Below are 12,012 nucleotides of genomic sequence, written 5' to 3'. Positions count from 1 at the left end.
CTCTTGATTGTGTTTTTATTTCATTGGTTGAAATTTTTACCTCCAGAATTTCCAATTCTTTTTGATGATTCTCTTGAATTTCTCATTCATGTTCTGCATTGTTTTTCACATTTCTTTGAATTGTCTATCTGTATTCTCTTGCATCTCATTGAGTTTCCTTAGGATCATTATTTTGAATTCTTTTTCAGGCAGTTCATAGAGTTCCTTGAAGTCTAAGGATCTATTTCTGGAGAACTGTTGTGATCCTTTGGAGGTGTCATGCTTCCTTCATGTTTACTGTTTCCCTGTGTTGGTATCTGTACATCTGGTGTAACAATTCCTCTTTCCTTATGGAAGAGCATTGGTTGGAAAAATTTTTTGTTTAGATGGGATGCAAGGTATCACTTGGGTTGTTGCTTTGGGTTTGGTGCTAGGTGAACCCAGAAGTGTAACCTCTGAATGATTTCTTCAGCTGTAATCAGCATCAGTGGTGTCTGTGAGAGCTACAGGTATCTAATCTGCAACAGTTTGTGGAGTATGACTTTAAAGTGGATGTGAGCTTTCAAAGGGGTGTGTCTTCAGGCCCCAAAGAGTTGGGTGTCAGTCATACTAGGGTTTGTGATGACAGTAGCCACATTCCTCATGCTGTGGGACTCAGGGGAGGCTGTCCACTTGTCCCACCAGGCAAGCATGAGTGATACCAGTGTTTGTGGCACCAATAACTGTGGCTCTGTAACTGTGTTTTGTGGATGAGACCTTCAGTTCTGCTGGGTGGGCAAAGGTGATCCTGTGGCTTATAGTACCAAAAGCTCCAACCCCAGCTCTAGGGGATTTGAAGAGGATTTTGCTCCGTTCCCTTGGAATATGATAGGTGTGGACCTGGAGCAGTGGAATGCAGGTAAAGTCTTCCCTAGGTTCTGCAGGTGGGTCCTGATGACTCTGAGAAATAAAATGCTAGTAGTCACAGTCTTGGAGCTGCATGTGTCCCATGGGAAAAATATAGTTTTTGCTGGGGATTATACACTAACTGACACAAGCCTGGATCAATGGGATGCAGATAGGGCCTCCCCCAGACACCACAGAACAAGCACGGATGTTCCTGGAACTTAAAGAGCCAGCAGTCGCAGTCCCAGAGCTGCAGGATACAGTGGAAACCTTATGTTGGTCCCTTGGGGTAAACTCAAGTGATTGTGGAATATAGCTCCAACAGTCACAGACACAGAGCTATAGGACCCAGATGGTACCTTATTCAGGTCCCACAAGTGATCTCATGTAATAATGGGGAATGTGTACCGACAGGTGCAGACCTGGAACAAAGGAATGCAGATAAGGCCTTCCCTAGATCCCACAGGGAGCACACGTGTACCTGGGACTTTCAGAACCAATAGTCATAGTCCCAGAGCTGCAGGATACAGTGGGGCTCTTATCCAGTTTTCACAATTTGAGCACAGGTTATGCTGGGGAGTATGAACTGGCAGCTGCCAGTCTGAAGTGGAGGAATGTAGATAGGGCCCTCCAGGTCCCACCACTGAGTGCCAGTTACTCCAGTGATTGTAGCACCAACAGCTACAACCTCAGAGCTTCAGGAAGCAGAAGGGACTGCCTTCAGTTCCCAAGTGCAAGAGTAACTCTAGGGCTTGTACACTGGCTACCCAGATCCTGTGCTAAGAGATGCAGAAGGGCAGTTCCTCAAGTCTGTTCCTCTTGGCTTGTATATTGACTGCTGCTGGCCCTGAGTCCCAATAAGCAAAGGGGGATTTCTGAGATTGTGAAGACTGAGCAAATGTGGCTTCACAGCTTGTGCCCAGCAATTCTGCAGCTGTTGGATGCAGAGGGGCCTGCTCTTAGCCCTGTGAAACACCCTGCCACTGGCTCTGGAGGCTTCTAGTAGTGATGAAGCTGCTTGCTTTCCCCGAAGACAGAATGAAGTTTAACACTGTCTACTGCAGCAGCTTGGTTCTAGGGCTTAGAGATAGAGGATTCAATCCTCTGTTGGAGCAAAGCAGTCACATGGCCCCAGCCAGCTTTCTAGACTGGATCTAAAGCCGGTATGGACTGTGGAATTCTCTTGTAGTTATGGTTGCTGGTGTGCAGTGATGGTAGGAGTTGCAGAAATTTGTTGTGTTTTCTCAACAAGATGGAGTCCCTCAGCTGGGGAACCAAGGTAGGAACTGCGGTGTGGTTTTTAACTCTCTAGGCTGATTTGTGGAGTCTCTGCTGTTTAGAGTTCCCATCACCCTTCCTCCCTCTCCCCCTCCCTCTCCCCCTCCCTCCCTTCCCAGAGTGACAGAAAAGAAGGAGAGGGAGGGAGGGAGAAAAACAATGTCTTCCATCCACCAGTTCGCTCTGCAAATGGCCACCTGCCCCCTAAGAACTTTAAAATTAAAACAGATTATCTCATGTGTGAGTATATTGTCTCATTTAACTCCTTTAACAATCCTGCAAGGTAGCTGTTTCCTAGTCTTTGAACATAAATTGTTTTTCTGTTTGTTTAGATCTTTAATTTTTGCAACAATATTTTATAGTTTTCAGAGAATTAATTTTATACTTATTTTACTAAATTTGCTCTTAAGGTATATTATCCTTTTTGACTATTGTAAATGGAATTTTCTTTATGACTTATAAGTATTCATTTCAAGAGTATAAAAGTAGTTGGTTTTGTATGTTGATCTTGTGTCCTGCTACCTGGCTAGTTCTAATAGTTAAGGGTTTGTTAGAATTTTCTATATACAAGATCATGTCATCCATATGTAAATAGTTTTGTTCCTTTTAATTTTTGAGAGGCAGAGAGAGAGAGAAAGAAAGCTAAAGCTCCCATTTGCTGGTTCATTCCTAAAATGCCTGCAACAGGCCCATCTCCTACGTGGGGCACAGGAACCAATTACTTGAACCATCTCTGCTGCTTCTCAGGGTGCACACAAGCAGAAAGCTGACATTGGGAGCCGAGCTCCCAGGCATTCTGATTTGGGACATTGACATCTTAAATCTTAAATGGAATTTTAGCCATCAGACTAGACACCTACCCCTATTTCATCCTCTCTGATCCAGATGCCTTTTATTTCATTTTCTTGTCTAATTGTCTGGGTTAGAACTATCAGTATAGTATAAGACAGAATTAGTGATTATAGGCATTCTTGTCTCATTCCTCATCTATCCTTGTCTTGTTCCTGATCTTAGGGGGAAAGGATTTAGTCTTTTTTTATTATTAAGATTTATTTACTTGAAAGGAAGAGTTGGGGGTGGGGGAGAGATATCTCTTCCATCTTCTGGTTCATTCCCCAAATAGCCAAAATGGCCAAGGCTGGGCCAGGCCAAAGCCAGAAGCCTAGAACTCCACCCAGGTCTCCCACATGGGTGGGTGGCAGGGCCCAAACACTGGGGCCATTATCTACTGCTTGCCTAGGTGCGTTAGTAGGGAGCTAGTTCGGAAGTGGAACAGCCAGGACTTGAGCTGGTGCTTTTATGGGATGCTGGTGTTGCAGGTGGCAGCTTAACCCACTGCACCACAGTGCCAGCCCTAGCATTTAGTCTTTTACCATAAATATGATGTTAGATGTCTCTCTTTTTAAAAAAAATTAAGCTAATTAATTTGAAAGGCAGAATGGCAGAGGGTGAGATGAGAGAGATCTTACATCCTCTGTTTCACTCCCCAAATATCCTTTTTTTTTTCTTTTTTAAAGATTTATTTATTTATTTGAAAGTCAGAGTTACACAGAGGAGAAGCAGAGAGAGAGAGGTCTTCCATCTGTTGGTTCACTCCCCAGTTGGCCTCAAAGGCCAGAGCTGTGCCAATCCAAAGCCAGGAGCCAGGAGCTGCTTCTGGGTCTTCCCATGTGGGTGCAGGGGCCCAAGGACTGGGCCATCTCCTACTGCCTTCCCAGGCCATAGCAGAGAGCTGGATCAGAAGTGGTGCAGCTGGGACCTGAACCAGCACCCATATAAGATGCCAGCACTGCAGCTGCTTTACCCCCTACTCCACAGCGCCAGCCCCCCCCCCCGCCTTTTTAAGTAATAATATATGTGTATGTGTGTGTATATGTATTTCAAATAATTACTTATTTGAAAGGCAAAGTGACAGAGAGAAAGGACAAGACAGAGATCTTCATCCATTGGTTTAGTCCCCAAATGACTGCAACAGCTGGGGGCTGGGATAGGCCAAGGCCAGGAGCCAGGCACCCCATTGGAGTTTACAACATGGGTTACAGTGCTTGAGACCTCATCTGCTGTTTCCCTGGTGCATTAGCAGAGAGCTGGATTGGAAGCAGAGCAACTGGGACTTGAACCAGTATTCTGATAAGGGATGCAGGTGTCCCAAGCAGCTAGTGACAATACCTGTCCTGGAAATATTCTTTTATTGCTATTTTATTGACCACTTTTTTTATCTGAAAGAAAAGGGTGTTAAGTTTTGTTGAACGCTGTTTTGCATTTGTTGAGATGATCTTGTGGTTTTTGTCCTTTATTGATCTGTCATTTTATACTAATTAATGTTTTTTTAACTTTAATAAATATAAATTTCCAAAGTACAGCTTATGGGTTACAGTGGCTTTTCCGCCCCCATAACTTCCCTCCACCCGCCACCTGCCCATCTCCTGCTCCCTCTCCCATTCCTTATACTAATTAATGTTTGAATGCACCTCAAATTCCTGAGAGAAATATTCCTTGGTCGTGATGTATAATGCCTTTCGTATGTTAGTGGATTCTGTTTACTAGTGTTTGATTTAGAATTCTTGCATCTGTATTTATTCATAAGGGCTATTGGTCTGTAGTTTTCTTGTGATGTTTTTGTCTGTTTAGGTATCAGTAATACTTTACAGAATGAATTACAAATTCTCTCATTTATATTTTAGAAGAGTTTTTAAGGATTAACATTATTTTTCATTAAATGTTAGGGTGGTTTGACCAGTGAAGTCCAATGAAGTCATCTGGATCTGGAATCTTCTTATGGATATATTTTTTAGTTCATATCTTCATTTGTTAGAGCTCTATTAAGGTTGTTAATTCTTCCTCAGTTTTTTTTTTGTTTGTTTCAAGGAATTATTTGTTTTATCTAAATTACCTAAATTTTTGATTTGCAGTTGTTTATAGTTTTATACTCTATTTCTGTGACGTTAAATAGTAATGTCTCATCTTGATTCCTGATTTTTTAGTTTTTTTGGTTACTCTAAGTAAAGGTGTGTCAACTTTGATTTCATTGTTTTTTTTTTTCTCAATTTTTTTTTTTTTAATTTAAAAGCATTTCTTTAAAGATTCATTTGAGAGAGTTAGAGGGAGAGAGAGAGATCTCATTCACTGGTTCACTCGCTAAATGGCTGCAGTGACTGCAGCTGGTTCAGGCTAATGCCAGAAGTCCATAGCTCCATCTGGATCTCCCAAGTAAGTGGCAGGAGCCCAAGCACCTAGGCTATCTGCTATCTTCTCAGCACACTAGTAGGGAGCTGGATTGGTAGCAGGGGAGCTGGAAGACTTGCAGGCAGCAGTTTAGCTCACTGCACCACCATGCTGGCCCTCGATTGTCTTCTCTTTCTTTCTTTCCTTTTAAGATTCACTTTACTTTTGAAAGACACAGTTACAGAGACAGGGTGAAGGAAAGAGAGGGTGAGTAGGGAAAGAGAGTTTGAGAGATTGAGATCTTCTATTTTATATCCTCAAATGCCTACGATAGCTGGAGCTGGGCCAACCTGAAACCAGAAGCCAGGAACTCCATCTGGGTTTCTTCGTGGGTCGCAGAAACTCAAGTATTTGAGCCATCATCTCTTGCTTCCCAGGTGCATTAGCAGGGAACTGGGACTTGAACGTATACTCTGATATGGGATGCAGACTTCCCAAGCAACTTAACCTGCTGTTTCACAGTGCCTCCCCTTACCCTTTTCTTGTTTAAGTCAGACATTTACAGCTATAAGTTGCCTCCAAACACTGCTTTAGTTGAATGCCATAGATTTTGGTATGTTGTGTCTCCATATTAATTCATCTCAAAGTATTTTTGAATTAGCTTTGTGATTTTTTTTTTCATTGATTCATTGGTTGGTTAGGAGTGTGATATTTAACTTTTGTTTTTCCACCTTTGTTCTGTTACTGACTTCTAACTTCATTCTATTGTAGATCAAATCTTTTAACTTTATTGTTTTTTTTTTTTTTAACATTTATTTATTTGAAAGGCAGAAATACAGAGAAAGAAGGGGCGGGGAGATATCCTCTGTCTTCTGGTTCATTCCCCAGTAGCCACCACAGCCTAGGCTGGGCCAGGCTGAAGCCAGGAGCCAGGAGCTTCTTCTGTGTCTCCCACATTGGTACAGAGGCCCAAGGACATAGGCCATCTTCCACTGCTTTTCCCAGGCCATTAGCAGGGAGCTGGATTGGAAGTGGAGCATCTGGGACTCAAAGCAGTACCCATACGGATGCCAGCACTGCAGGCAGAGACTTAATCTTCTATATCACAGTGCTGACCTTCCTGTATTGAGTCTTTTTAAGTCTCCTAGTTTGTGTGTGTGTGTGTGTGTGTGTGTGTGTGTGTGTGTTTTGACAGGCAGAGTGGATAGTGAGAGAGAAAGGTCTTCCTTTTGCCATTGGTTCACCCTTCAATGGCTGCCGCGGCTGGCGCATCGTGCTGATCCGAAGCCAGGAGCCAGTTGCTTCTCCTGGTCTCCCATGTGGGTGCAGGGCCCAAGCACTTGGGCCATCCTCCACTGCACTCCCTGGCCACAGCAGAGAGCTGGCCTGGAAGAGGGGCAACCGGGACAGAATCCGGCGCCCCGACCGGGACTAGAACTCGGGGTGCTGGTGCCGCAGGTGGAAGATTAGCCTATTGAGCCGTGGCGCTGGCCTTGTGTTCTGTCTTGAAGAATGTTCCATGTACACTTAAGAATGCTGTTGCTAGGTGAAATATTCTTTAGATGTATGTTAAATCTAGTTGGTTAATTGTGTTTTACAGATCTTGCATTTTCTAATTTTGTGTCTAGTTCTTTACTGAAAGTGGTATTGAAGTCTCCCAGTAGTGTTGAACTTTTTGTTTTTCCCTTCTCTTATCTCAGTTTTTACTTTTAATTGTAGACTCCATAGTTTGGTGCATATATGTTTAAAATGTTATAGCTTCCTGGGCTGGTATTGTGGTACAGTGGATTAAAGTCATTTCTTGTGATACTCATGTCAGAGTGCCGATTTGAGTCTTGGTTACTCTGCTGCCAATCCAGCTTCCTGCTGATAATTAGGCTGGCAAAGCCTTTGTCACCCATGTTTCTGGCTCCTGCCTTTTTTTTTTTTTTTTTTAAAGATTTATTATTATTTGAAAGTCAGAGTTACAGAGAGAGAGAGAGACACCTTCCATCTGCTGGTTCACCCCCAAGCTGGCTACAACGGTAAAGGCTGGGCCAGCCTGCAGCCAGGAGCCAGCAGCTTCTTCCAGTCTCCCATATGGATAGCAGGGGCCCAAGCATGAGTGCCATCTTGCACTGCTTTTCTCAAGCCATTAGCAGGGAGCTTTATTGGAAGTGGAGCAGCCAGGACACGAACTGGTGCCCATAGGAGATGCCAGCATTGTAGGCTGGCACACTAAACCACAAGACTGGCCCACATTGTGGCCATCTGGGGAGTGAACCAGTAGATGGAAGATCTCTCCTTCCCTCCTTCCCTCCTTCCCTCCTCTGTCCTCTCTCTGTCACTCTGCCTTTCAAATAAATAAATAGATAAATCTTTTTAAAGAAGTTATAGCTTCCTAATTTATTGGGCTTTTTATCTTTAGTAACGTTTTCTGTTTGAAAGTCTATTTTGTTTGATATTATTGTGACCACTTCAGCTTTCTTATGGTTGCTGTTGGATGAGATTTTTTTCTATCTTTTTTAGTTTCAGTTCTTTTGTATCTTTAAGGTAATGTGCATCTCCTGTAGACAGCACATCATTGGATTTCATTTTTTAAAATCTGATTGGACACTTTTTGCCTTTTGATTTTTGAATTTTTTCCTTAGAGATTGCTCTAGAACATACAATATAAAGCTTTTGGAATCTATTTCACATTTATATTTGCTTATTCAGTGAGATAAAGAAACCTTTGTGGGGTCGGTGCTGTGGCGTAGCGGGTAAACCACCGCCTGCAGTGCCGGTATCCCATATGGGTTTGAGTCCTGGCTGCTCCACTTCTGATCCCGCTCTCTGCTATGGCCTGGGAAAGCAGCAGAAGATGGCCCAAGTCCTTGGGCCCCTGCACCCTCGTGGGAGACCCAGAGGAAGCTCCTGGCTCCTGGCTCCTGGCTTCAGATCGGCATAGCTCCGGCCATTGCGGCCAACTAGGCAGCGAATCAGCGGATGGAAGACCTCTCTCTCTCTCTCTGCCTCTCCTCTCTGTGTAACTCTGACTTTCAAATAAAATAAAATAAATCTAAAAAAAAAAAAAAAAACAAACCTTTGTTTAGCTCATTTCCTTCTTACCTCTTTGTGGATGTGTGCTATTATTTCTCTACACATTGCATCTGGATATATTATAAATACATTATCTTATTATAATTATCTTATGTAATTTATGTCTTATAAAGCAATGAAGGGAAGGTATTTGACCCAGAGATTAGAATGCCATTTCAGATGCCAGCATACCATACCAGAGTAAATGGGTTTGAGTCCTGGCTCAGCTTTCCATTTTCCTGCTAATATGCTGGGAGGCAACAGTGATAGCTCAAACACTTGGGTCCCTACCATCCATATGGGACACTCAAATTGAGTTCTAGGCTCCTGGCTTTGGCTCAGCCCCAGCTATTGCCAACTTTTGGTGAGTGAACCAGTGAGTGGAATATTTGTTTGTGTGTCTTTGTCTCTTCGCCTTTCAAATGAAAAAAAAAAATCAAAATAAATGATATCTTACTGTTTTAAATTTTACCTTTTCCTGTCATTGACTCTGCTTTTTCTCTTTAAAACTATTTTATTTTATTTATTTGAAATCCAGAGTCTGAGTCAGACATTGAATCCAAATACTCTGATGTGCAGTGTGGGTGTCCTAAATGACATCATTACTACTAGTCCAAATGCCCACTCCATGAAATAAAATTTTATCCCCTTTTGTAGTTTACCTTTTTATCTGATGCTGTCTTTTGTTCATCAAAAATTTTAAAATATAGTTTAATCTGTCAGATTTCACTTATTTTAACAAATCTTTTTCTATCCCAATTTCAAAAGATAATTTTCTGTGTTGTCTAAAAGTTTGAAATATTCTTTTACTTTTATATTTTTGTATCCTTAATGCACCTGGGTTTTTGTGAGTGTGTATGCAACAGGCATCCAATTTTCTTTTCTGTATAGATGAATAATTAGGCCAGCCTTAGCTATTGAATGGTCCTTCCTTCTCTCAGGAATCTGTAGACCTCTTAGGAAACCTGATACAGGCTGAGCATCCCTAATCCTGAAATCTGAAGTACTTGAAATACAAAATGCTGTGAAATCTGGACTTTCTATGCACCAACAGGAAAGTTTTGGACTTCAGAGCATTTCAGTTTTTGGGTTTTCAGATTAGAGAGGTTCAACTAGTAAAGTTTATTCAAATACTCTAAAACCCAAAAAATTCAATCTGAAACACTTCTGGTCATCAGTGCTTCAGATAAGAGATATTCAACATGTACAACATACCAGTATGAGTCTATTTTGGGGTTCTTTTTTTAATTTTTTTGCTTATTTGAAAAAGAAGGGGTGGTAGAGAGAGAGAGGGGTAGAGAGAGAGAGAGATTTAGCCAGGCCAAAACCAGGAACCTGGAACTCAATCCAAGTCTCCCATATGAATGGCTGGGACACAAGTACTTGGGCCATCACCTGCTTCCTTCCAAGGTGCACGTTGCAGGAAGCTGGGATTGGAAGCAGACCTAGGACTCTTAATATGGGATATGGGTATCCCAAGTACTATCTTAGTCCCTATGCCTAAAGCCCACTCCTGGGGTTCTCTATTCTGTTCTATCTTGTACTGTTACCATACCATCTTAATTACTTCATAAATAGTTTTGATTTTTATAAAGGGAAGATATTTTGCTTTCTTCAGGGTTATCTTGCCATATTAAAGCTTAGACATAATATTTTAAATAGTTTTGAATGAAAACACTTTTCTGTTTTATGTGATCATTAGCACACCTGGAATTCAGTATGTAGTAATCATTTATTCAAAAAGAATGTAAGACAATATGTGATGTTTATGTTTGATTAGTTCAGAAGTCACTTTTTTTTTTTTTTTAACCTATAGGAACAGTTTTGATCAAAAGTAACAGTGGTCAGTTAATGTTGGTATCTCCTCAGCAAGCCGTGACAAGAGCTGAGACCACAAGTAATGTAACTTCAAGGCCAGCAATACCCACGAATACTCAAACAGTCAAAATCTGTACCGTGCCGGTAATGTACCATCATATTTTTTCATTTTCTTTAGTTTTTTTTAGTGTACACTTTTGCTTTTTAAAAAAATTTGAGTGATGATTCTATTCAAGTTTCTAAATAAAGTGTCTGAATATGTTAATTTAACAAGTTTTTTTGGTATTGTCATTTGATAATTAGCAAAATAATGAAAGTTCAGTCTTCATATTTAAACATTTTATAGTCCTCAAAGGAATGTTCAAAGGAAAAGGTACATCTTAAATGGGAAGAAAATAAGCATTTTGTTTGTTTTAATTTGTGACAAAAAACTGATGCCCCTTTGTAGTACTCATTTTTATCTATACCTTATAATAATTATCAAGAAATACAAAAATCTGATGTACTATTTCATTATTTTGGCATTGTTAGAAAATGGCTTATTTCACATACATGATAATCTTTCTAGATAACAGCTTCCTCATGTGACAGAATTATGGGAATCTTTATTTAAACAAAATGCTGAATTACATTCAGCATGGTGACTCAGGCTCAACCTAAGGAAAGACTGCATTGGTTTTTTATGGGAATATCGTTTTCTGCCAGTGTTGTGTTCTTCTAATTTAACAGTAGGTGCTCAGCTTGTTATTTTCTGTCAATAATAGCTGCTGCTGCTTTTTCTAGTTGGTTTATCTAACTGCTGTGGGTTGAGATCATAAGTTAGCCAAGTTTTGTTTGTAATTAATTTTTTTTTTGACAGGCAGAGTTAGACAGTGAAAGAGAGAGACAGAGAGAAAGGTCTTCCTTTCCGTTGGTTCACCCCGCAAATGGCCACTGCGGCTGGCGCGCTGCACCGATCTGAAGCCAGGAGCCAAGTGCTTCCTCCTGGTCTCCCAAGCGGGTGCAGGGCCCAAGCACTTGGGCCATCCTCCACTGCACTCCTGGGCCACTAGCAACCGGGACTAGAACCCTGGGTGCAGGCTCCACAGGCAGAGGATTAGCCAAGTGAGCCGCGGCGCCGGCCAGTAATTAAATATTAAATAAGAACTTAATGTTAAATACCATAATACTTATTTAGTTGGAGATTTCAGATAAATGGCGTATTTATTCAATCAATTGCCTCCTGGGAAACCTGCAGTGAATTTAAACTGGTCAGTTGATGAGTTAGGTTTATGGTATAAAATGTGCATAAAACCATTAGGTTATAAAGCCAATTATAAAAAGTAAATTTGCTATGGTAAAGTATTCTAATGTTCACCATAGTACTGATTTTTAACTACTAATGATGATGACTTGTGTTATCTTGCCTCCCCTCCCAAGAATTCTAGCTCACAATTAATCAAGAAAGTAGCAGTGGCACCTGTTAAAAAACTGGCACAAACAGGAACTACTGTGGTAACCACTGTTCCGAAGCCTTCCTCAGTACAAGTAAGTTGTGACTTACTTGTGGCCATGTGTACACTGGTTATTTTCTCATCTTTCTTTATTATTTAATTATTTCCTGCCAGATGGATAGGTTGCTGACTGCATGACTTTGAAAGAGCAATTCAGTGATAGATGATGATAATTTGAAGCAGGGAATACATTTATTTGTTGGAGGTATGAGAAACAGGAAAACATAGAGTATATTCTTGATATATTCTAACTAAATGTATTACATTTATACAAATATATCTAGTAACCATGTGTCACACTCTGGAAGCAGATGCTGAGACAGAATTTGGTGTA

The 12,012-nt window shown here is 41.1% G+C and overlaps 1 protein-coding gene across 3 annotated transcripts in view; it reads left to right on the top strand.

The window, feature by feature from the left end:
• TAF4B (TATA-box binding protein associated factor 4b) overlaps window positions 1–12,012 on the top strand; it is a 135,697-nt gene that overhangs the window by 14,630 nt on the left and 109,055 nt on the right. For 2 of the 3 annotated variants that reach the window (XM_002713611.6, XM_089305225.1), the window contains exons 2-3: window positions 10,184–10,329; window positions 11,605–11,712. In XM_002713611.6, the coding sequence (XP_002713657.3) occupies window positions 10,184–10,329; window positions 11,605–11,712 (254 nt within the window). The remainder of the gene's footprint in view (window positions 1–10,183; window positions 10,330–11,604; window positions 11,713–12,012) is intronic. The other variant, XM_008261165.5, reaches the window with a different exon arrangement.

Source organism: Oryctolagus cuniculus, chromosome 10 (genome assembly GCF_051225735.1).
Source record: "Oryctolagus cuniculus isolate XC-2025 breed Fujian yellow rabbit chromosome 10, ASM5122573v1, whole genome shotgun sequence".
Classification (NCBI taxonomy): domain Eukaryota; kingdom Metazoa; phylum Chordata; class Mammalia; order Lagomorpha; family Leporidae; genus Oryctolagus; species Oryctolagus cuniculus.
The sequence above is the reverse complement of the archived record's forward strand: the minus strand, read 5'-3'. Positions and strand labels throughout refer to the sequence as shown.